The 23,854-nt window shown below is 41.7% G+C and overlaps 1 protein-coding gene across 1 annotated transcript in view; it reads left to right on the top strand.

Moving 5' to 3' along the window:
* OIT3 (oncoprotein induced transcript 3) overlaps positions 1-23,738 on the top strand; it is a 30,127-nt gene extending 6,389 nt beyond the window's left edge. Inside the window, exons 4-9 of the mRNA XM_024561419.4 lie at positions 10,105-10,227; positions 12,840-12,962; positions 14,626-14,786; positions 16,283-16,698; positions 22,058-22,157; positions 23,560-23,738. Coding sequence (XP_024417187.2) covers positions 10,105-10,227; positions 12,840-12,962; positions 14,626-14,786; positions 16,283-16,698; positions 22,058-22,157; positions 23,560-23,730 — 1,094 coding nt within the window. The 3' untranslated portion in view covers positions 23,731-23,738. The remainder of the gene's footprint in view (positions 1-10,104; positions 10,228-12,839; positions 12,963-14,625; positions 14,787-16,282; positions 16,699-22,057; positions 22,158-23,559) is intronic.
* Positions 23,739-23,854: the final 116 nt, after the last annotated feature.

The raw sequence follows: 23,854 nt of genomic DNA on the forward strand, positions 1-23,854 counted from the left end.
GTAAATTTTATGTCTCTATACAGAAAAAATATTTCTCATGAAAATTTAGCATCCACACTGAGACATGCTGTATAAATACGAAGACACACTGAATTTTGAAGACATGTTTAAAAAATGTAAAATATCTCAATAATTTTAAAATTGATTATATATTGAAATGAAATGTTATGGACATATTGGGGGATTCAATGAGATATATTAAAATTAATTTTATCAATTTCTTTTAAGAAATTTTTAAGTACTAGAAAAATTTTAATTACTTGTATGGCTTTCTTTGTATTTCTATTGGACAGTTGGGGTTTAGAATTAACTAAGGACATCGTCCTACAGCTTCGTGAATGTAATTCTGGTTTCTCCGAGTAGCATGGAAGGGGAGCCAGACTATGCGAGGAGATCCGGAGTTGTCTGACTGTGCACATGCTCCCATTCTGGTGTCTGGAACTGGGAGAAAATAGAGTCGGAAAACCCAAGATTGAAGATAATCTCTTTTCCCTTTAATGGGATGAATGTTTTTGTGTTCAGACTCCAGTCGATTTAGAACCAGCCTAGGGACAGAGGGGAGGCCTGCCCCGCACCTTCTCAAGGAGAACACTAGCAGGTCAGAAGGGGACAGGGACCAAGAGTGAAAGGGACATAAACAGCTTTTTAACATAGAAAAGCTTCTGTTCTTCAGTCCCCTGAACTAACCCCACTGACCATCCTGGGGACCATGATTAGGCCCCCATAGCAGTCGTTGGGGCTCCTGCGAAGTCCATTTTGCCTGTGTGATTGAAGGCTAAAAAGTTTGGGGTGCAGGACATGACGGTTCCTGTCATCTCCTCTCACCCCTCTCAGAGCTCACATTTAGACACTCATCTGTTGGAAAATATTTGGCTATATTTTTTCTTTAATTTAAAAAAAATCCTCACACAGACATTTTTTCGTTGCTTTTTTTAGAGAGGAAGGGAGAGTGAGAAACATTGATGTTAGAGAGAAGCATCGATGTTTGCCTCCCCCGCATGGGAGGACTCGTGATCATAGGCACAGACCAGGAGTGTAGGCACCCAGACCGGGGAGTCTCACACACCTGGGCAGGGACTAAACCCTGCAACCTAGGTACGGGCCCTGACAGGGAATTGAACTCACAGCCTTTCAGTTATGGCGCAATGCTCCAACCAACTGAGCCACACTGGGCAGGGCTTGGCTTTATTTTAAGGCAGGACTTGTTCATTTATTTCTCTTCTTTATGTTTTTTAAGTATAATTGGCATATAATATTATATTAGTTTCACATGTACAACATAGTGATTTGACATTTATATACCTTATGATGTGATCACCACAATTAGTCCGATTCATTTATTTCTTTGCCTTTATTTTAACAAAACTTTGAATAGATAATATATTTAAATAGTACCTAAATTCAACAGCATGAAAGGTATACAGTGAAATGTTTACTTCTCCCATTTGTTCCATTTCCTACCCACCCAATTCAAAGTAAAATCTTGTATTATTTTCTTTTTAAAAAATATATTTTATTGCCCTGGCTGGTGTGGCTCAGTGGATTAAGTGACGGCCTGTGAACCAAAGAGTCGCAGGTTCGATTCCCAGTCAGGGCACATGCCGGTTGGGGGCCTACGAGAGGCAACTACACCTTGATGTTTCTTTCCCTCTGCCTCCCTCCTTTCCCTTCTCTCTAAAAATAAATAAATAAAATCTTTAATATATATATATATTATTGATTATACTATTACAGTTGACTCAATTTTTCCCCTTTGTCCCACTCCACCTGATACCCCCATTCTACCAGCAATGACCCCCTTAGTTATGTCCATAGGTCTTGCATATAAGTTCTTTGGCTACTCCCTTACCTACACTGTTCTTAACTATCTACTTAGTACCTAACAGTTTGTGCTTCTTTTTAAAAAAAATATCTTTTATTGATTATGCTATTACAGTTGTCCCATTTTTTTCTCCCCTTTATTCCCCTCTACCCTGTGCCCCCCAACCCACCAGCAATCCCCCACCTTAGTTCATGTCCATGGGTTGTACATATAAGTTCTTTGGCTTCTCCATTTCCCATACTATTCTTAACCTCCCCCTGTCTATTTTCTACCTACCATTTATGCTTCTTATTCCCTGTACCTTTCCCCCATTCTCCCACTCCCCCTCCCCACTGATAACCCTCCATGTGATCTCCATTTCTGTGATTCTGTTCTTGTTATAGCTGTTTGTACAGTTCATTTTTGATTTTTTGTTTTTGTTTTTTAGGTTCGGTTGTTGGTAGTTGTGAGTTCGTTGCCATTTTACTGTTTGTTTTTTTGATCTTCTTTTTCTTAGATAAGTCCCTTCAACATTTCCTAGAATAAGGGCTAGGTGACAATGAATTCCTTTAAGTTGACCGTATCTGGGAAGCACTTTATCTGCCCTCCCAAATGAAAGCTTTGCTAGAGAGTAATCTTGGATGTAAGTCCTTGCCTTTCATGACTTCAAATAATTCTTTCCATCCCCTTCTAGCCTGAAAGGTTTCTTTGGAGAAATCAGCTGATAGTCTTATCGGCTCTCCTTTGTAGGTAACTGTCTCATTTTCTCTTGCTGCTTTTAAGATTCTCTCCTTATCGTTAATCTTAGGTAATGTAATTACAATGTGCCTTGGTGTGCGCTTTCCTGGGTCCATCTTCTTTGTTCTCTCTGAGCTTCCTGGACTTCCTGGAAGTCTATTTCCTTTGCCAGATTGGGGAAGTTCTCCTTCATAGTGTTTTCAAATAAGTTTTCAATTTCTTGCTCTTCTTCTTCTCTTTCTGGCATGCCTATAATTCGGATGTTGGAATGTTTAAAGTTGTCCTAAGCCTCTCCTCATTTTTTTGAATTCTTGTTTCTTCATTCTGTTCTGGCTCAATGTTTCTTTCTTCCTTCTGCTCCAAACCATTGATTTGAGTCCCAGTTTCCTTCCCTTCACTGTTGGTTCACTATATTTCACTTTTCATAGCCTTCACTTTTTCCTCTATTTTACATCCATGCTCAACTATTTCTGTGAGCATCCTGATTAACAGTGTTTTGAACTGTGCATCTGATAGGTTGGCTATCTCTTCATTGCTTAGTTGTGTTTTTTCCTGGAGTTTTGATCTGTTCTTTCATTTGGGCTTTTTTTTTTTTTTTTTTTTTTTTTGTCTTGGCATACTGGTTACATAGTAAGGGGCGGAGGCTTAGGTGTTCACCAGGGTGGAGCAACCCTCATCTCTCCATTGTGGTGCTGTACGTAGGGGAGGGGTCCAAGAGGGAACAATGCTGCCTGCCCGGCTCTCAGCCCACTTTCAGTCACTTCCTCCACCACCCACAAGCAAACTGGGCCCTTCTGGTGCTGATTCCTGGGTGGGTGGTTTTGTGTATGTTCTAGGACCCTGTGGGTCTCTCCAACAAACTCTCCTGTGAGGCTGGGAGTTTCTTCTACCACCGCAACCCCCACAGGTTTTATCAGTCAGAGGTTTGAGGCTTTAGTTCCCCATGTTGGGACCCTGGATTGCACTGTCTGTCTCACTCCCCAATTGTTCCTCCCAGTTTGCCTGCATGCAAATGTGAGGCCACCAGCTCCACCAGGGGCCAGCTTGCCCAGTCTGCTAGCCGCCAGCTCACCCACCCAGGTCCTCCAGCCACTGCCTTGCCATGAGTCTTCTCTGCACTGTATGTCCATCTCCGCCCCTCCTACTAGTCTGGATGAATGTTTCTTCTTTAACTCCTTGGTTGTTGGACTTCCATACAGTTCAATTTTCTGTCAGTTCTGGTTGTTTTTTGTTTTTAAATTTGTTGTTGTCCTTCTTTTGGTTGTGTGAGGAGGCAAAGTGTATCTACCTACACCTCCATCTTGGCCGGAAGTCCAATTTATGCTTCTTAATCCCTGCACCTTTCCCCCCATTTTCCTCCTTCCTCTTCCCAGCTGATAACCCTCCAAATGATCTCCACAGCTATGATTCTGTTCCTGTTCTGTTTTGCTTAGTTTGTTATTTGGGTTCAATTATTGATAATTGTGAATTTATTGCCATTTTAATGTTCATTATGCTCATCATTTGATCTTTTCTTTTTCTTAGATAAGTCCCTTTAGCATTTCATATAATAATGACTTGGTGATGATGGACTCCTTTAGCTTTACCTTGTCTGGGAAGCAATTTATTTGTCTTTCAACTCTAAATGATAGCCTTGCTGGATAGAGTAATCTAGGTCCTTGTTTTTCATCACTTTGAATATTTCTTGCCAGTTCCTTCTAGCCTGCAAAGTTTCTTTTGAGTAATCAGCTGAAAGTTTTTTGGAAACTCATTCGTAGGTAACTCTCTGCTTTTCTCATGCTTCTTTTAAGATTATCTCTTATCTTTAACAGTTGGCATTTTAATTGTGATGTGTCTTGGTGTGGTCCTTTTTGGGTCCATCTTTTTGGGACTCCCTGTACTTCCTAGATTTCTATGTGTATTTTCTTCACCAAATTAAGGAAGTTTTCTTACATTATTTTTTCAATTTCTTGCTCTTCCTCTTCTGGCACCCCTATGAATCAGACATAGGTACGTTTAAAAATGTCCCGTAGGTTCCTAAGCCTTTCCTCACTTTTTTAAGTTGTTTTTTCTTCTCACTGTTCTGATTGAATGATTTTTCCTTTCTTGTGTTTCAAATTGTTGATTTGATTTTTGGCTTCATCCCCTTCACTGTTGGTTCCCTGTAGATTTTTCTTTACTTCACTTAATGCAACCATCATTTCTGCCTGGGTCTTTTTTTTTATAGCACTGAAGTACCCAGTGAGTTTCTGGAGCGTCCTGATAACCAGTGTTTTGAACTCTGCATCTGATAGGTTGCCTCTCTCCATTTTGCTTAGTTCTTTTTCGAAAATTTTGTTCTGTTCTTTCATTTGGGCCGTATTTCTTTGTTTCCTCATTTTGGGAGCCTCCCTGTGTTTGTTTCTGTGTATTCAGTAGAGCTGCTTTGACTCCCTGTTTTAGTGCACCTGTTAAGTTGTAGGGGGCAGAGACTTGGGTAATCTCCAGGGCAGGGCAACCCATGCTACTGCTCCGTGTGGGGGAGGGCTCGCAGAGAGGACAATGCCAGTGCCTGGCCTCTGGAGTTTTCCCCAGAGGGGAGCTGTCTCCTGGCACTCACACTTCATTTTTTCTTTGTATGCCGCTGGTCCCCTTCTAGCTGTTACCCTGGTGCTGAATCCCAGATGGCGTGAGTCTGCATGAGTCCTAAGTCCATTGCAGGCCCTTTATGAGGATGCAGTTTCTTCCACTGCCCCAACACCCACTGGTTTTTACAGCAAGAAGTATCAAGGGTTATCTTTCTGGCGCTGGGACCCTGGGCTGGGTGGTCTGGACTGGGGCTGGGATCCCTCACTCCTGAGGTGTCCTTCCCATTTTTAATCCACCACACATGGATGTGGGACTGTCCATTCCCATCTCCACGCCTCTTCACATCTCCACCCATCTGGATGAATGTGGCTTCTTTAAATCCTTGGTTGTCAGACTCCCACACCACTTGATTTTCTGATGATTCTGGGTTATATTTATATTGTAACATAGCTGTATTTTTTGCTATCGCTGTGCGTGAAGGCAAGGCATGTTTACCTACACCTCCATCCTGCCTAGAAGTCTCTTGTATTATTTTCTTATGTATGCTTCCAGGCTTTCCTCAGAGAGATATAAAAATCCAAATATATATATATGTTTATTTACTGCCCCCCTTTTTTACACCAAAGGTTGAATACCATACACACCATCCATGTCTCTTGCTTAACAGTTTATCTTGGACATCTTTGCTATCAGTACCCAGGGAAAAGTCCCGGTTCCTAACTGCGGTCTGTCAGTTTCAGGGAGATCATGAATTCTCTAGAATTAGAGGCAAGTTTTAAGTTTCTGTGCATGTGTCAATATACCCCTAGGTTTTTTAAAAAAAGTAATATAATTTTAATTATTTATTTTAAATTGTGTATCCTTTTTAAATTTAATTTTATTTTATTTTTAACAATTTTTTATTTTTTATTTTTTAATTTTTTATTTTTTAAATTAATTTATTTATTTTTATTCAGTTACAATTGTCTGCATTTTCTCTCCTTCCCTCCACCCCACCCCAGCCAGTCCCACCTTCCTCCCCCACCTCTACCCTCCCCCTTGATTTTGTCCTTGTGTCCTTTATAGTAGCTCCTGAAGACCCCTCTCCCCACTATCCCCTCCCCACTCCCCTGTGGCTATTGTTACAATGTTCTTAATTTCAATGTCTCTGGTTATATATATATATATTTTTTGGACTGGCTGGGGTGGGGTGGAGGGAAGGGGAGAAAATGCAGACAATTGTAACTGAATAAAAATAACAAAATAAGTTAAAAAACAAAACAAAAAAATTGTCATAAATTGTGTATCTTTTTTCACGCAGAAAGAAAAGTATAGGAAAATATAACAGACTCACATATACACAGATTTGACTATAGTTAAGTATTTCTTTCTTTTTTTCTTTTTTTTAATATATTTATTGATTATGCTATTACAGTTGCCCCATTTCCCCCCCCACTCCACTCCATCCTGCCCACCCTCCTCCCTCCCACATTCCCCCCCTATAGTTCATGTCCATAGGTCATACTTATAAGTTTTTTGGCTTCTACATTTCCTATACTATTCTTACCCTCCCCCTGTCTATTTTCCACCTATCATCTATGCTACTTATTCTCTGTACCTTCCCCCCCTCTCCCCCTCCCACTCCCTTAATGACAACCCTCATGTTCTAGTTGTTTGCCTAGTTTGCCCTCGTTTTTGTTTTATGTGTGGCCGTTAATAACTGTGAGTTTGCTGTCATTTTTACTGTTCCTATTTTTGATCTTCTATTTCTTAGGTAACTCCCTTTAACATTTCATAGAATAAGGGCTTGGTGATGATGAACTTCTTTAACTTGACCTTATCTGAGAAGCACTTTATCTGCCCTTCCATTCTAAGTGATAGCTTTGCTGGATACAGTAATCTTGGATGTAGGTCCTTGCGTTTAATCTTGGGTAATGTAATTATGATGTGCCTTGGCGTGTTCCTCTTTGGGTCCAGCTTCTTTGGGACTCTCTGAGCTTCCTGGACTTCCCGGAAGTCTATTTCCTTTGCCAGATTAGGGAAGTTCTCCTTCATTATTTGTTCAAATAAGTTTTCAATTTTTTGTTCTTCCTCTTCTCCTTCTGGCACCCCTATAATTCGGATGTTGGAACATTTCAAGGCGTCCGGGAGGTTCCTGAGCCTCTCCTCATTTTTCCAAGTTCTTGTTTCTTCATTCTTTTCTGGTTGGATGTTTCTTTCTTCCTTCTGGTCCACACCATTGATTTGAGTCCCAGTTTCCTTCTCATCACTATTGGTTCCCTGTACATTTTCCTTTGTTTCTCTTAGCATAGGCTTCATTTTTTCATCTGTTTTTCTAATAGATTCAACCAAGTCTGTGAGCATATTGATAACCAGTGCTTTGAACTGTGCATCCAATAGGTTGGCTATCTCTTCCTCGCTTAGTTGTATTTTTTCTGGAGCTTTGAAGTGTTCTGTCATTTGGGCCATTTTTTTTTTTGTCTTGGCGCGTTTGTTACTTTAAGGGGCGGAGCCTTAGGTGTTCACCAGGGCGGGGTAATGCTGGTCGCAGCGCTGTGACGCTGTATGTGGGGGAGGGGCCGAGTGGGAGCAATGGCGCCCGCCTCACTCTCCTCAGGCTTTCAATCTTTCACTCCGCTACCCACAATCAAACTGGGCCCCTCTGGTGCTGGTTCCCGAGTAAGTGGGCCTGTGCACACTCTAGGCCCCTGTGGGTCTCTCCAACAACCTCTCCTGTGAGGCTGGGAGTCTCTCCTGCTGCTGCCCCAACCCCCACGGGCGGTTTCAATCAGAGGTTTGAGGCTTTATTTCCCCCCGCTGGAACCCTGGGTTACGAGGTCTGCTTCACTCCCCGCCGTTCGTCCAGTTTATCTGTGGGCGAATGTGGGGCCGCGGGATGCTACCCGCTGCTCTGCCTGCCCCACTCTCCGCCACTCTGAGTCCGGCCCTCTGGGTTTATCTGTGCAAATGTGGGGCTGCAGGGTCTGCTAGTGCTCAGACTGCCTGTGTCATTTGTCCCACACTCAGTCCCACCACAGCCACGAGAGTCCTCTCCACCCCGTGCCCGTCTCCGCCCCTCCTACCAGTCTGGATGAATGTTTATTTTCTATTTCCTTGGTGTTGGTCCCCCTTGCTGTTCGATTCTCTGTCAGTTCTGGTTGTGCGAGGAGGCGCCTTGTGTCTACCTACGCCGCCATCTTGGTTCTCCCAAGTTTTTCTTTCTTTTTGAAAATAAAATTTTATAATTACAAGTCAAGGCATCTCACTCCATCTCATTTTCCTTTCTCATCCTCCAGGGGGAATCACTGTTTCAAAGTTAGTGCGTTTTCTTTTGGTCCCTGTTTTTATATTTTTATTATTTATGTATGCACCCATAACAATATATAGCTTTGTTTTGTGTGTTCCTACCATTAGCATAAAAGTTATACCTTACCCCATGTGTGAGATTTTCTATAGGATGTACCCATAAAAGTGGGATTGCTGGGGTATAGTATCTAAGCCAGGCTGTAAATAAAACAGACCCCAAATAACAATGACTTAAATAAGTAGAAGCTTATTCTCTTCCATACAAAAAACAAATCAGTCTCAAGGTAAGCAGTCCAGGCTTAACACAGAGGCCTGGCCCCGAGCGCTGGTGTGGCCACACCCAGGATGGCTGCCAGCCCCTCTACCACCCACTGAAGATTCTAATCTTATTGACTATATATTTTAAGTTCTATGTGTTTATTTCCAATTCTATCCTTTTACACCCTTATTTTGGTTATTACCCTTTTTTTTGTGATTTTTAAAAATCCTTGTTATGGATTTTTCTAGATTATTGTTTATCTCTAGTTCAAAGCCTCTTGTTTGTTATCCTGTCAACTTCTTCTTACAGTAGATCATTTCCTCACTTTTAATGTTTTATGGTGAACTATCTTCTGATATAATTGTTTTATTGCGGTGGGTGGCCTCTAATCTCATTACCTGGTTTATGGAAGTTTTACAACCAGCTTCAAATGCTTCTGTCAGGCATCACAGAAGCTTCACCAGTACAGGCCAAATTTCACATCCATTTCTCAGCTTCCATATCCTCAGTCTATGTGCGAAGTGTGTAAGTTAATACTACAACCATGACAGGGCCGGCTTTTTCTCTCATAGAACCTCGGGCAGAGAGCTTCTGTACTGCTTCCCAAAGCTTCAGAGCAAAGATCTTCTGCTCCATTTCATTGTGGGTTTCATTGTGGGGACACCTTTGCCAGGGTCCTGGGCATGGTTTTAGTTCCAGCCATCTCCTCTCCTGGGCTCCTCTTCCTGTCATCATGGTTGTTTAAACCCCAGTCCCTGGCTCAGGTCCTATATCCAACCCATGACTAATTTAGCTCACAAGCTTCCTTTCCTTTGTCTGTAGAAGGAAGGGGGTCGACATTTGTTGCCAATTGTGCTTTTCTTTTCTTTTTTTTTTTTAAAGGCGAGAGTCCCTATCTTTCATCAGATTGTTAAAATGACTTAACCATTATTGTTTAAGTACAATGTGGGAATATCCCAGGATTAAGAGATTCTGAGGGTAGTTGTTCATGTGTGGCATAAGACTGCCTCAGAAATTTTGTCTGAATTTACTTAAGATTAACTAAATGCATTAAATGAACTGGCATTCTTCTTCTGCAGTGTAAGTTCATTTAATGTATTTAAAACACAGTTTGGTTTGTAAGTTTGTATTTATTTAGAAAATCTTCAGGATCTCTTTGGAGAAAGTGAGATTCACCAGTGCAAATAAATAGGTAAACCCAGGTTTAAAAAAAAAAAGGAACTTCATTTTGTCCACAGTTTTGCCCTTAGGAGGGAATTGGCAAGCAGTGGGTGCCCTCTGCTCCAGAAGAGGGCAGATAGAAAATAACTTGGTTGAGGAGCTCAGGTTGATAGAAGTGATCAATTATACTGGATCTCGGGGAAGGAACGGGGCTGTGGAAAGTGTGATCTAAAAAGATGTGGAGATTCTGCGACGGGGGTAAAAAGATCGAGTTGCTCAGCAGAACGTAAATGGCGTGGTTTCTTTTCTACAGACGTAAATGAATGTGAACAAAACAATGGCGGCTGTAGTGAGATCTGCGTAAACCTCAAAAACTCATTTCGCTGTGAGTGCGGGGTTGGCCGTGTGCTAAGAAGTGATGGCAGGACTTGTGAAGGTGAGAATGGGTAAAAAGGGATTCAAATCAGGAGCCCAGATCAAGGCCATGGGCTTATTCTTTGATGATCTTGAAACTGCCCACTGTTAGACGGGAGTAACAGTTTGGCTCTGTAAGGAAGTGACAGAAGGGGCTCATCATCATTGAGGATGCTTGCAGGTAGAATTCACTGTTTTTTCTCTCCAAGATTTCACAGGAGGGAGTGGCACTTAGTAAGAGGTAAAGAGCCACCTTTTCACTTGGAAAATTAAAATAGGTATTGTGTGTTTCTCAAAGTCTGATGTGCCCATGAATCCCCTAGGCTCTTGTTAGAATGCAGACTCTGATTTGGTGCGTCTGGGATCAGGCTAACATGTTGCATTTCTAAGTAACTAACTTCAAAGCGACACCTATGCTTTGACTCCAAGGAGCACACCTGCAGCAGCAAGGTAACAGAGACAGGAAACGTAACAGATGGCTCACAGCAGTTTTTCTCAAACTTCCCTGCTGAGGAGAACCATCTGGGTGCTTTCAAAGCTGGCCCTTTCCAGGTTTCTCGCCTGGATACTGGTTCAGTGGGGTGCGATGCGTGTTTCTACCAGTTTGGGAAACTGGTTTACATGAAGCCATCTGCCCACCCCCACCCCGCCCCGTATGCTTTTCATTTATTGAAAATTGATACATTGTTTGGAGATGAGTAAAACTATCTATTTCTAATAGCAAAACTGTGTTATATATTTTATATGACTAAGTAATAAAATAGAATTTGTGATGTATGTGAAGTAACGGAAATGGAAATTGTTTACTATTATATATTGAGACTCAGATTATGTCCCTTCTCTAAGGCACACTGTGCCCTTGCGCACTATTGCAGCTCAAACCTGAACAGTCCTACTTCAGTCTGAACCTCATGATATTCGGAACTTAGGGGACAAAAACCCAACTGGTGGCAGGTTATGTGAAGATGTAAATGGCTTAATTATTATAATTATAACTATTATTATTATTATTGAGGACGTGTGATTGTCCCACAGGATAATCGAATGTGTGGCGTAATAGAGTTGTAATACAGCTTACAAGTCTACTTTATTCTAGTTATCCTCAAAAATAATAAGATCCTACCCCAAAAGGGAAAATTATGGCTGGCGCCCACAATTTATTCCACGGAACAAAGTTTGCATTATTAACTGAGACCATTAACCAGAATACTAAACTACTTCAAATTTTATTGAATAATAGTAATGTCCTGAATTCTCCTTAAATCTTAATTATTTTATGCAATAATCTTTGTATATTTGAATATTAATGAGGTGCTGCACAAGGAACTTTGGTAAATATTCATGAGAATCTTATTGGAAATATTACAGTTAATGCTCATTAAATTTTCAAACCTAATAATCATAACAAAAATATTTTAGCAGAAGATAAAATTAGTATATGAGTTACACTTTATGAGTAAGTCATATTTGTAATCCGTAAATTGTATTGATAATCCTAACATTTGTTTCTTTAGTTAGTCCATTAGAGAATTGCATATTTTTAAAAATAAAAAGCTCTTTTTAATTTTTAAGTAATATTTATTGTTTTGTTTTGAAAGTTCATACATCATAGAGGAGTAAAAGACATAACTAAAATGACCCTCAGTCACGCTTGCCAGATATATTCATTCCAAACATCTTGGTGCATCCTTGTAAGAGACTTAAATCCTTTAAGGCAACTTAGAATTTCAATTTACTTTGTGCTTTGCCGCTTTAATCCTGAATGAACATGTCCAACCCTTCATTTTATAAATACTGAAACTGAGACTCAGAGAAATCAAATGGCTTAAGGAAGATTATTTTTAAGAAAAAAATTCCTATTAATGTTGATTTTAACATCGTATAGCATATTTTTGTGCTTTCTTCTACATTGTTATATATATTTTCAGCTATTTCAAAAACCCATAGGAGTATTTTTATCCTATTTAATTACACAGATTTATAAACAGGTGATAGCTTAGTCTCTCTTAAGTTTAAACATGTTAACTCATTGAAAATTATTCTCTCTGTATGTTTCACAAAAATTAATTCATCCCTAGTTAATTTACTGATGTGCCAAAGAACTAATTATTTTACAATTATTGAAGTGAGTTATAGTTATAACTGGAAATCAGCTGATACCTTTCCTGGAGCATCTTGGATGATTGAAAGTGCTCCCTTCTATTATCTTACCCCTAGCACAGGAGTCGCCAAAATTTGTATGTACAGGCCAAATAGCAACTATTTGGGGGTTTGTGGACCATACAGAACCTGTTGAAGCTACTCAACTCTGCCCTCGTAGTGAGAGGGTGCCCATAAACAATACGTAAATGAATAGGCACGGCTATTTGGGTCTTCCTTCCCCAAAACATAGAGAAAAACAGACAAATCCAGATTCAAGGGCATTTCTCAAAATGACCACCTTACGTGGGTACACCAGTGGATGTTGAAAGATTGATCTTTGTAGCTGTAACATTTAATAAACATATTTTGCAGGCTTTCCTGTATGTCTCAGTGACTATTAGGCCCCAGTGATACTGTGATGGGCTGAGTATAAGCTCAGATGCAAGGTGCCATCTCAAAAACCATCCCCTTTTCTTGCGGTCTCTGTTGCAGACATTGAAGGGTGCCACAATAATAATGGCGGCTGCAGTCATTCTTGCCTGGTGTCTGAGAGGGGCTATCAGTGCGCATGCCCCCGGGGCTTGGTGCTGTCTGAGGATAACCACACTTGCCAAGGTAGACCATGCTGGGGCTTGACCTCTGCTCAGATTCATGCTTCTTCCCCCCACCCCCAACGCCCTACTTTTCTCATCCAGAAGTGACCAGATTCTCAGCTTTGAAAGTGCCAGCTCTTTCCGCGGTGTGCATCCCTGCCTCTCCATTCTGGAATCATTCCAAGGAGAAGATTCCTGAGAAAAGATTACCAAAAAACTGACTTGACTTTGCTGTTTTAAAAGTCGTGGTAAAAAATATATAACATAAAATTTACCATCTAAACCATTGTAAGTATATAGTTCGGTAGTGTCGTGTGCATTTATATTGTGTGTAACAGATCTCCAGCGCTTTTGCGCTGTGCAGAACTGAACCTCGGTACCCATTAAACCACTTCCCACTTCCCCTCCCGCAGCCGTACAGTGTTTGGCTTTTTGTGCCTGGCTCATTTCACTTAGCACAGGGCCACGAGGTTCATCCGTGTTGTAGCGTCTGACAGCATTGCCTTCCTGCATAAGGTTGGATAATACTCCATTGTATGGATGTGCTACATTTTATTTATTCAGTCATTTGTTGACGGACCTTTGGGTTGCTTCTACCTCTTGACTTGTGAGCAGTGCTGCTAGGAACACGGGTGTGCAAATACCTTTTCTCCTCTTAATTCTGTTGCATGAATACCCCAAAATGGGATTGCTGAATCATTTGGTTTCCTTAGCTTTTTTTACCTTTGATTTTTTTCTCTAATTTCCGTTAGTAATTGTAGAACTAATACTCTATTTAGAAGTGTAAGACACTGGTGCAGTTCTTCTGTTTCCTAACAGATTATCGGGTCTTGAAACCGAGTTGAAAGCGCTAGAGAACAGACTCTTCTCTCCGTTACAATACTAGCACCGACAATCCCCTGAGAACTATTTTCTGGAAACAGTTGTTTATATCCAGGCCATTAGTTCATTCATCCAGTAAAGATTAATGAGCAACTATCCCCGGGTTACTTTCACTGTACAATTTGTATGACAGATCCTCAAATATTGATATTCTCCTCGCATATTTTCTGATAGTACCCGTAAGTATTCTTTTCAGGCTATGTGTAGAGTCTTAAAAGAAGCGAACACGGGAACACTGAGGAAAAGCAATCTTTTTATATTAAGTTAAAGTGGAGTGTATAAAGTGGAATGTGTAGTAGGGGTTTATGGCTAGTGAACAGTGCAAAGACAATTTGGAGCTCTTCCCCATGTGTGCCGACACCGCTTTTGTGACCTGTTTTATGGGGCAGTAATTAACAGGGAGGCCAAAGCAGTGCCATTACCTAATTTAAGCCGGTATCAAAGCAGTAGTTTTTCTGTATTGCCAATAAATTGTGTTTGTGCTAACAGTTAATCCTTTGGGTGTTTCGGGTCATGGAGTCAGGCTAGCCACACTTTGGAACAAAAGTCTCTTGAACTGAAACTTGAACGCAATATTTCCTCATTCAGGGAATGACATATTTCGGGAGCATTATTTGACCACAGCCTTGGGAGTCAGGAGTCCTGGTTTTATCTACCAGCTTGTGTTGAGCCTCACAGATTTCCCGGAGGCGAGAACAAAAAGCTCAAATTGCATGCTGGTGAACTATTTCTTCTAGAAGCCTTCCTTCCCCTCCCTCCCATTCAGGCTTCTCGGTTCTAACAGCAGCTCCTTTCTGCCACAGTCCCCGTGTTGTGCAAGTCCAGCACCGTTGAAGTGAGCATCCCCAGGGACCTGGTCGGTGGGCTGGAGCTCTTCCTGACCAACACCTCCTGCCGAGGGGTGTCCAATGGCACCCACGTCAACCTCGTCTTCTCCCTCAAGACATGCGGCACAGTGGTCGATGTAGGTTCCTCCTGGAGGACACTTGGGGAATGACCAAAAGCCAGTTGCTTGGGAGGTAGTTGACAGAGGTATGCGGTATGGCTTGTGTGTGTCCTAGATGAAATCTTTCCATATGAGAGCATGGATTGCAGAAAATCAAATGCCATTCGTTTGACAAATGTATTACTAAGCATCTGTCTATGGTCCTAGCACTGTGGGGATAGGAAGTTAAGACAAATTCTGCTATTTCCATTCTCATGTAGCCCAATCTCTCCCCTCTGTGTAGACATTTTCCTGAGTGTATCAGCACCAGAGTTATTTTACTTAAAGAAAGTGACTGAGGTAGATGGTGGTCCATTTATGAGGTAGCCAGTGAGTTCAAGCGTTGAACCAGGTAGAGGTCAAAGTTTTATACCTTCATCCAAGAATCTGCGCACATTCCTGTGCTGGGGAGTCTCAGGGATACATGAAATAAGATTTCTAATTTTTCAGAACATACACAATAGTATCGAGATGATAACACACACAAAATATAAGAAAGAGACAGTGATCTAGATGACAGGTGCTGTAGGAAGCCAGGAGGCAGAGGGCACTGTGCAGCCAAGACAAGTAGGACTTGCATGGGGGTGGAAGCCTGTGTGTGGTTTGCCTGGTACACAGGGGGAGAGGAAAAGATAGGGCATTTCAGATGGGAAACAAGTGAGCGCGTCCCAGAGATGGAGCACTTAAGCTTATGCTGAGGGGGATGGGCAATGGAGCCCGACAGGGCAGGAATTCACATTGGAAAGGAACCTGGAAAAGTACCAGAGATTTGTCTTGTGTGCGAGGGGGAGGCATTGGGGCTAAGCAGGCACTGTCGGGATGAAACCAGAAGGGTGCAAGATGGGTGGGAAAAAGAGGATCGATGCCAAGGCCTGTGTGATCATTGGATTAAACAAATATTTACTGAATCTGACTAAAACAAAATCAGCGAGCTATTAGACTTGGAGTGAGACCTGGAGGGGTTATTCGAGGAGAAGGTGGCCCCACTTTAGGCGAGTTGTGTTTGTTGTACCTGTGGATAATAACATGGGAGTGCCCCGTGATGAGTCACTCTCTGATACACGGGGGAGCAGACGAGTCTGGACATAATGAATTGGAAGTTACGTGCGCAAGTGTGACAGCTGAAGTTCTGCACGCGGACGAGTTCGGCACAAGGTCATGCTGCAGCGTAGTCCCCAGGTCTAGCATCACAGAAAAAATAATATACAGAAGCTGTTCTTTTCTAAAGCATAAGAGCTTTGAAATTGCTAATTCTGCATATCTCAGGTTTTATGAGTAATATTCCCAAGGAATGTGTGGGTTGACCATTAAGTAGTATGTAAAAAAAGATTAAAAAGCTTCAGGCTTCAGCAACCAAATCACTAATGTGTTTCGAGGGCTGAAGACTGTTACGTTTATGAAGAGGGAGAAAAAAAAAATCCTTGGTAGAAACAAATGTAAAATCTCTTTCCTCTCTTTACCCTGGCCTGGCTCAGGTGGTGAATGACAAGATCGTGGCTAGCAACCTCGTGACAGGTCTACCCAAGGAGACTCCAGGAAGCAGTGGGGACATCATCATCCGAACCAGCAAACTGCTGATCCCGGTGACCTGCGAGTTTCCGCGCCTGTACACCATTTCTGAAGGATACGTGCCCAACCTTCGAAATGCCCCACTGGAAATCATGGGCCGCAGTCATGGAATCTTCCCATTCACTCTGGAGATCTTCAAGGACAATGAGTTTGAAGAGCCTTACCGGGAAGCGTTGCCCACCCTCAAGCTTCGAGACTCCCTCTACTTTGGAATCGAGCCTTTGGTGCACGTGAAGGGCTTAGAAAGCCTGGTGGAGAGCTGCTTTGCCACCCCCACTTCCCAGATCGACGAGATCCTGAAGTACTACCTTATCCGGGATGGGTAATTATGCCGCTTAAAGGGTTTCTTACTCCCAGTCCACATCTGGCCTCCAGGTGCACAAGCACACTCAGGCATTTCCCCAGACGATGGGGCACTCTCGTGAGCTCTTAGTTCAGAAACCATTCACTGGCATTTGGGAGGTGAAAACTGGTGAGGGACAAGGAGTCAAAGATGACTGCAAGGGGCTTGCTCAGGTGACTGTCTAGATGACATTAATCAAGACAAAAAGGATATAAGTAAAAGCAGATTTGAGGTTAAAATATTGAATATGATAGTTCCAAATAATAACTTTGAATTGTAAATGCCTGTGTTTAAGTTCTTTGGCTACTCCATTTCCTATACTGTTCTAATATCCCCCTGTCTGTTCTGTGCCTACCAATTTGTACTCCTTAACCCCTGCACATTTTCCCCATTCTCCCCCTTCCCTCTCCCAACTGGTAATCCTCCCAATGGTCTCCATATCTATGATTCTTGTGTTCTACTTATTTGCCTAGTTTGTTTTTTAGATTCAGTTGTTGATAGTTGTGAATTTATTGCCATTTTAATGCTCATCGTTTTGATCTTTTTCTCAAATAAAAGTCCCTTTAACATTTCGTATAATAAGGACTTGGTGATGATGAACTTCTTTAGCTTTACCTTGTCTGGGAAGCACTTTATTTGCCCTTCCACTCTAAATGATAGCTTTGCTGGGTAGGTTGTAGGTCCCTGCTTTTCATTTCTTTGAATACTTCTAGCCAGTCCCTTCTGGCCTGCAAAGTTTCTTTTGAGAAATCAGCTGACAGTTTATGGGAACTCCTTTGTAGGTAACAATCTGCTTTTCTCTTGCTGTTTTTAAGATTCTCTACTTATCTTTAACCTTTGGCATTTTAATTATGATGTGTCTTGGTGTGGTCTTTTTTGGGTCCATCTTGTTTGGGACTCTCTACGTTTCTTGGACTTGTATGTCTATTTCCTTCACCAGGTTAGGGATGTTTTCTTTCATTATTTTTTCAAGTAAGCTTTCAATTTCTTGCTCTTTATCTTCTCCTCTGGCACCCCTATGCTTTGAATGTTGGTATGTATGAAGTTGTCCCAGAGGCTCCTTAGCCTATCTTTGGTTTTATTTTTGGATTCTTTTTTCTTATTATTATTCTGATTGAATAGTTTTTTCTTCCTTATGTTCTAAATCATTGATTTGATTCTTGGCTTCATGCTCTCCACTGTTTATTCCTTGTAAATTTTTCTTTATTTCACTTAGTGTAACCTTCATTTTTCCCTGGTTCTTTTTTATGCTGTTGAAGTACCCAATGAGTTCCTTGAGCATCCTAATAACCAGTGTTTTGAACTCTGCATCTGATAGATTGCTTATCTCCATTTTGCTTAGTTCTTTTTCTGGAGTTCTGTTCTTTCATTTGGGCCATTTTTCTTTGTCTCCTCATTCTGGGAGCCTCCCTGTGTTTGTTATTATGTATTAGGTTGAGCGCTTTTACTTTCTCTATTAGTAGCGTGTCCTATTGTAGAAAGTGCACCTGTAAGTTGGATGGGGCAGAGACTTAGGTAATCGCCAGGGCAGGGCAACCCTTGTGAACCAGAGTGATGGAGTCTCTGATATGGTGTCGCTGGTCTGTGGCTCTGTGTGGGGGAGCGTTCAGAGAGGGGACTATGGCCACTGCCTGGCCTCTGGAGTTTTGTTCCAGAGGAAGTTGCCCCCCAGCACTTGCCCTGATGCCAGACACTTCAGTTTCTCCCCCTATGTCACTGGTGCCCTTCCAGCTGCTGCCCCAGTGCTGGAGCCCAGAGGGAGGGAGTCTGCATAGGTCCTAAGTCTGTTGTGGGCTCTGTAAGAGGAGACACCTGAGAATCTCACGGTTTCTTCTGCAACCCCAGCCTCCACTGGTTTTCATAGCCAGAAGTTATGGGGACTTATCCTCCTGGCACTGGATCCCTGGGCTGGGTGTGGGGTCGGGCTGGGATTCCTTGCTCCTAAGGTATCCCTCCTGATCTTTATCCACCACACATGGGGGTGGGACCACCTATTCCATGTCTGTGCCCCTCCTACCTATCTGGATGAATGTGGCTTCTTTAATTCCTTGATTACTGAACTTGCACACAGCTTGATTTTCTGATGATTCTGGGTGATAGTTGTTTTGTAGTTTAGTTGTAATTTTTGCTGTGGTTGTGCAAGGAGGCGAGCTGTGTTTACCTGCACCTCCATTGTGACCAGAAGCCTGAAAACTTTTTAATGGCTCTTGATTTCCTTTGGTTGATAAGTGTAATTGTTTACCGGCTGGAATCCTTCTAGCCTCAGATTCCTGTAGTCAGTCTCCTTAGCGTGTTTTTAGAATATGGAAAGCGTGTCATTCCGAGCTGCTTTGGATGGCCAATGATAGGTCTCAGAAGGGTCTGTAGTCCTTTGGATGGATTGCCCTCTTGAAGTAATCTCCAGAAAGTTTTAAAAGAAAAAGTAGAAGCATCGTATTTAATTTATTTATTTTTTAGATATGTAGTTAATGCTAAGTAGATTAAGGAATTGATTTACGTTTAGGGGAGAGTATATTTTGGTTCCTTTTTAATTTTTTAATACAGGCTTATCAGTATACTATTGGCATACAATAAATATACATATTTAAAGTGTACAGTTTGGTAAGTTATGATGTATACACTCGTGAAACTATCACTACCATCAAAATAATGAACATTTCTCTAGCATCAAGAGTTTTCTTTTGCCCCTCGTATTGACTTTTGCAAAAATAAATGTATAATCATAACTCACCGGGGAATCATGTAATCTGCAATCTCAATAAAACTTGTGAAGTTTGTTTGTATATTCATTATTCAGACCCTTAGGACTTTTTTTTTAGACAGTTCTAAGAACGTATACTATTTCATTTTCCAGCCTTCAGCACGTACAAAGCAGAAAATAAAAAAAAAACTGTGGAATAAATTAAAATGCTTAAAAAGTAGAGACAAGAACTCAAAAACACAGCTTGTTGGCCTATTTAATACAGGGAAACAGTCCCATCTCTGGGACAATCGTGGGTACTACAGTATCGGTGCGTGTGAAATCATCCCTCAAGATAAAAATCCAGCTCTCAGTCTGGTTCACTGCACCTCACCCTCTGATTTCTACGTTCTCCGGTTTCCGCTCATGTCAAAGGGAAGCATGAGGAAGGCCCCATCTCTATTATTACTTGTACCCTCCTGGCGCTGCACCTGCTTGTCTCCTTTGCCTGAAATCTTCCCCTTTTCTTCATGTGCAATTTGTACCGGTCTTTCAAGATTCAGTGAGGTTTATTTCCTCCATGAAGTCTTCCCTGATTCCTTCCAACCTGTACTAGAAACCTTCCTTCTCCTTCCTCCTCAATGTTTAGCCCATAGTGAGGACCACTGAATATTTGCCTGATGAATTATACAATGAGCATTTAGCATAAGAGTGCAGAGCCTTAAATAAACATAATGCAGTTCACTTACATCTATAAATTGTTTGGTGATTTATTGTCCTCAGCTTAAATGTAAATGAGGCTGGTTTCCCTTGATATTGAACACATCTGATTCACCTCCCTCTCGCTCTGAGAATGCAAAATAATTTCATACCAGCCAAGGCAAAGTGGAATTAGAAAGTTAATCTCCAGAAAAAGAAACGTATTGAAATCCAAAATTAAATACTGGGCAACTTTCACATAATCAATTTCTTTGGAATATCATCTATCGTAATCCCTTTCCGGTAGCACATGAACTTGAAGTTGTCAGAACTAAATTGTTTAACCACAGCAAACACCAAACTAAGATCCAGAGTTTGTCCTGCACTCTATTCTGTAATGTGTTGCCTAGGGACAGAGCTTTCTGCTTCATTTTCTCTTTTAGAGAAAAATAATAATATTTAAATATGATAATATATTTTATTTAACCCAATTTCTCCAAAATATTATTATTCTAACATCTAACCAGTAAAAAATTATTAGTGAGATATTTTACATTTCCTGCTAAGTCTTTGAAATCCAGTCTGTATTATATACTCTGTGATAATCTCAGTTTTTTTATTTTTTTATTCCAAGTTCCCCACCCCTTAGTGTTTTTAGATAAATTTAAAATGCTGAGACACTTAGATGAGAGTGCCATTTTGATACTGCATTACCCGTGTTATTGTTATAAATACTGGACTATACGCTCCTTGATTTCATAGACCGTATCACCCATCCGCCTGTCCTCTGCCGCGCCCCGCACAGTGTCCCGCGCAGATTGGCTGCGCAACAGCATTTATCACAGCACATAACTGGAAGATGGCAGAAACTAATTTTACCTAAGGAAAATGAAAATAAATACATAAATGCAATAAATAACGGAAAGCACACTATATGTTTAGATCCTCTTCAGCTCAGAGGAGTAAGATAATAATAATGCAAGTCAAGATGCCTTACTTTTAAACAATTTTGTTGGAGTTCTCAACTGCACTGAAAGGGCAGTTAAAGAACTAGAAAGTGGTCCGTTAGCACACGGAGCAAGGATCCAGTTTCACGGGCTTTATAGCGGAGCCTCACTTTTTTCCTGGCCTGGTAGACAGGAACTATTAGGTATCCATAAAAAGAAAAATATGCTTAGAAAAAACTTCATTTAGAATTCAGGATGAAAAGGTGATGCAAGTGTGATCCTTGGTCTTTAACCTTTAAGGAGAAAAGTTTCATAAATACTAAACGTTGGCCTCAAACTGGAAAATCCGTAATACTTCTTTTCCCCCAACTAACCCTGTAGACCTGAGATTAAACCCCAAAACCCCGTCAAGCTACAGCTTAGTATTAAACTTGGGAAAAGAAGGATTAAAACAATTCGGAGGTGAATCACTTTTCCCCAATAGAGAACCAGTTATTTATTCTCTAAGAAACGTGGATCTTTACACAGCTCCTGAATTGGGGTTTGCTCACCCTTGAATCCCCTTCAGGGGTAACTATGTATTAGGTGTCCATAAATATTTATGGGCTCCAGTTCAACAGAAGCCTTTTCAAACCAAAAATAAAGTACAAGAATGCAGAATTCGTGCAATGTATTGCAAATTAAAATACAGCCTTACAAAGAGACTTTTATGTCAAAAGGTATCTTTGAAATGAATGTTGCTGTTGCTGCTAATGCTCGGATACATTGACTTACCTGGAGGTCCTTGTGCGCAGTTGGTGCGTACAGTGAACGACAGCTGGGACGGGCAATGCCCATGAGCAGGCCTGGGTCGGAAAGGGATTTCATTTTTCCTTCATCCTCAAAAAGCTTGGGTGCAGCCCAGCTTCCTCCACCCAGTTTCCCTCTGCTTGGACCAAGCACGTTGGCCTGGGCTGTTTTTCCACCTCTGCTTGAGCAATCAAGTCTTACGTGCTCTCCTGTCCTACTTTAGCTGTGTTTCAGATGACTCAGTAAAGCAGTACACATCACGGGACCACCTCGCAAAGCACTTCCAGGTTCCTGTCTTCAAGTTTGTGGGCAAAGACCACAAGGTAAGCTGAGCCCCCCGCCCCGGCCACCTGGGCCTCCCTTCCCAATGCCCAACTTGTGGAGATTCTAGGAGCCCACAGCTACAATCTATATCGCCTGTGTACAAATGCTGCAACGGTGGCCCTCCAGAAGCTCCACACCTTCACGAATGCCATAACCATCTGCCCCCCCAATAAGATAACTGTGTCTGTTCAAAGAAAGTACTATATGATCACAATTTCAACTCCTCCTGGGCACGTATGGCTGAAAAAGCCTGTGTGGTGACCGCGTGGCAAAGAATATGGCCAGAAAATTCACAGAAAAAAAATATTGAAATACTCAGTGAAAATAGTACTTAAAATGCCAATTAAAACAATTGTGACACTATTTCATGCATATTAATTTATAAAAATTATGAATCATAACACTCACAAAATTACATTGTGCATTTATACAATGGCTGTATAAATTGGTACACTTTCTGGAAAGTTGTCTAATAATATGTAATGATAATCATAAAATTACCATATTCTTTTTTCTAAAAATTCCAATTCTCAAAAACAAGCAAGCCAAAGAAGAAAAACAAGACTTGTTGGCTGCGTTTATAGTGCTGTTATGACTGGAGTGGGAAAAAAGCCTGCAAACAGGGCAGCCATATCAATTAGCGCAGTATTAAGTAGTTATTAAAATGGCATAGAAATATGGAAATACAGGCAAAGGAGGTATGAAAAAACTTGTCATAACAATTTACATACGTATGGAATATGTCACTTTTTTTAATGTGCATACATGGGTATAGAGGTTATAAGCAGTTTTATATGGGAGCGTACGTGGAAGTTTTTTTTCCAATAGAGTTGTTGAAACATTTCAACACAAATGTAAGAGACCAACAGTCTTTTCCACACTGCACTTAAGTGTACTGACGTCCTTCCAGCCACATCACTGCTCCGGAACAAGGGCTAACTATGACGGCTAACCCTGATCTCCCTCCTCAACCAGGCAGCGTGCTTTGGGAAGCTACTTAAGGGAAAAGCTCGGAGAAAGAGCTTATTGTACACAGAAGTGCATGGGAGCCAGTGTTATTCCTCATCTGGATGTGAGGAGCGGAGGAGTTCATATTAGTAGATGTTGCCTCCTGGCCCTGAACAACTGCCTAAGTTATGGACGTGGGGTTTTCAATCACCCACGGGACTCAATGTGTTGGCCACACTACTAATGTGGGAATTTGGGCAAGTTCTCTAATCTCTCTACTGTCTGTTTTCTCATCTGTAAAATGGGGATGCTGACATCTGCCTCAAAGGGTCGTTGTTTAGATGAAATGAGATAATGTACATGAAACATTTGGCAGCATCTGGCTTCTAGAAAGTGCCCCACAAGCAATAGCTGTTACGACTTTTTTGTTCATTGTAATTGTGGTCCTTGCAGGAGGTGTTTCTGCACTGCCGGGTCCTTGTCTGTGGAATGCTGGAGGAGCGGTCCCGCTGTGCCCAGGGCTGCCACCGGCGAATGCGTCGCGAGGCAGAAGGAGGGAGCACAGCTGCTGTGCAGAGCCAGATGCTGACAGGCGGCCCAATCAGCATCGACTGGGAGGACTAGGACCCGAACACCCAAGACCTGACTTCGGGCTGCCCACCTGTTTGGACCCCATTCCACCTGAGAACATCCGTCAACACGCTAGAACACTGGCGTTCTTCAAACCTCATGCTGTGGGTCTAGATGC

Source organism: Desmodus rotundus, chromosome 4 (assembly GCF_022682495.2).
Source record: "Desmodus rotundus isolate HL8 chromosome 4, HLdesRot8A.1, whole genome shotgun sequence".
NCBI lineage: Eukaryota > Metazoa > Chordata > Mammalia > Chiroptera > Phyllostomidae > Desmodus > Desmodus rotundus.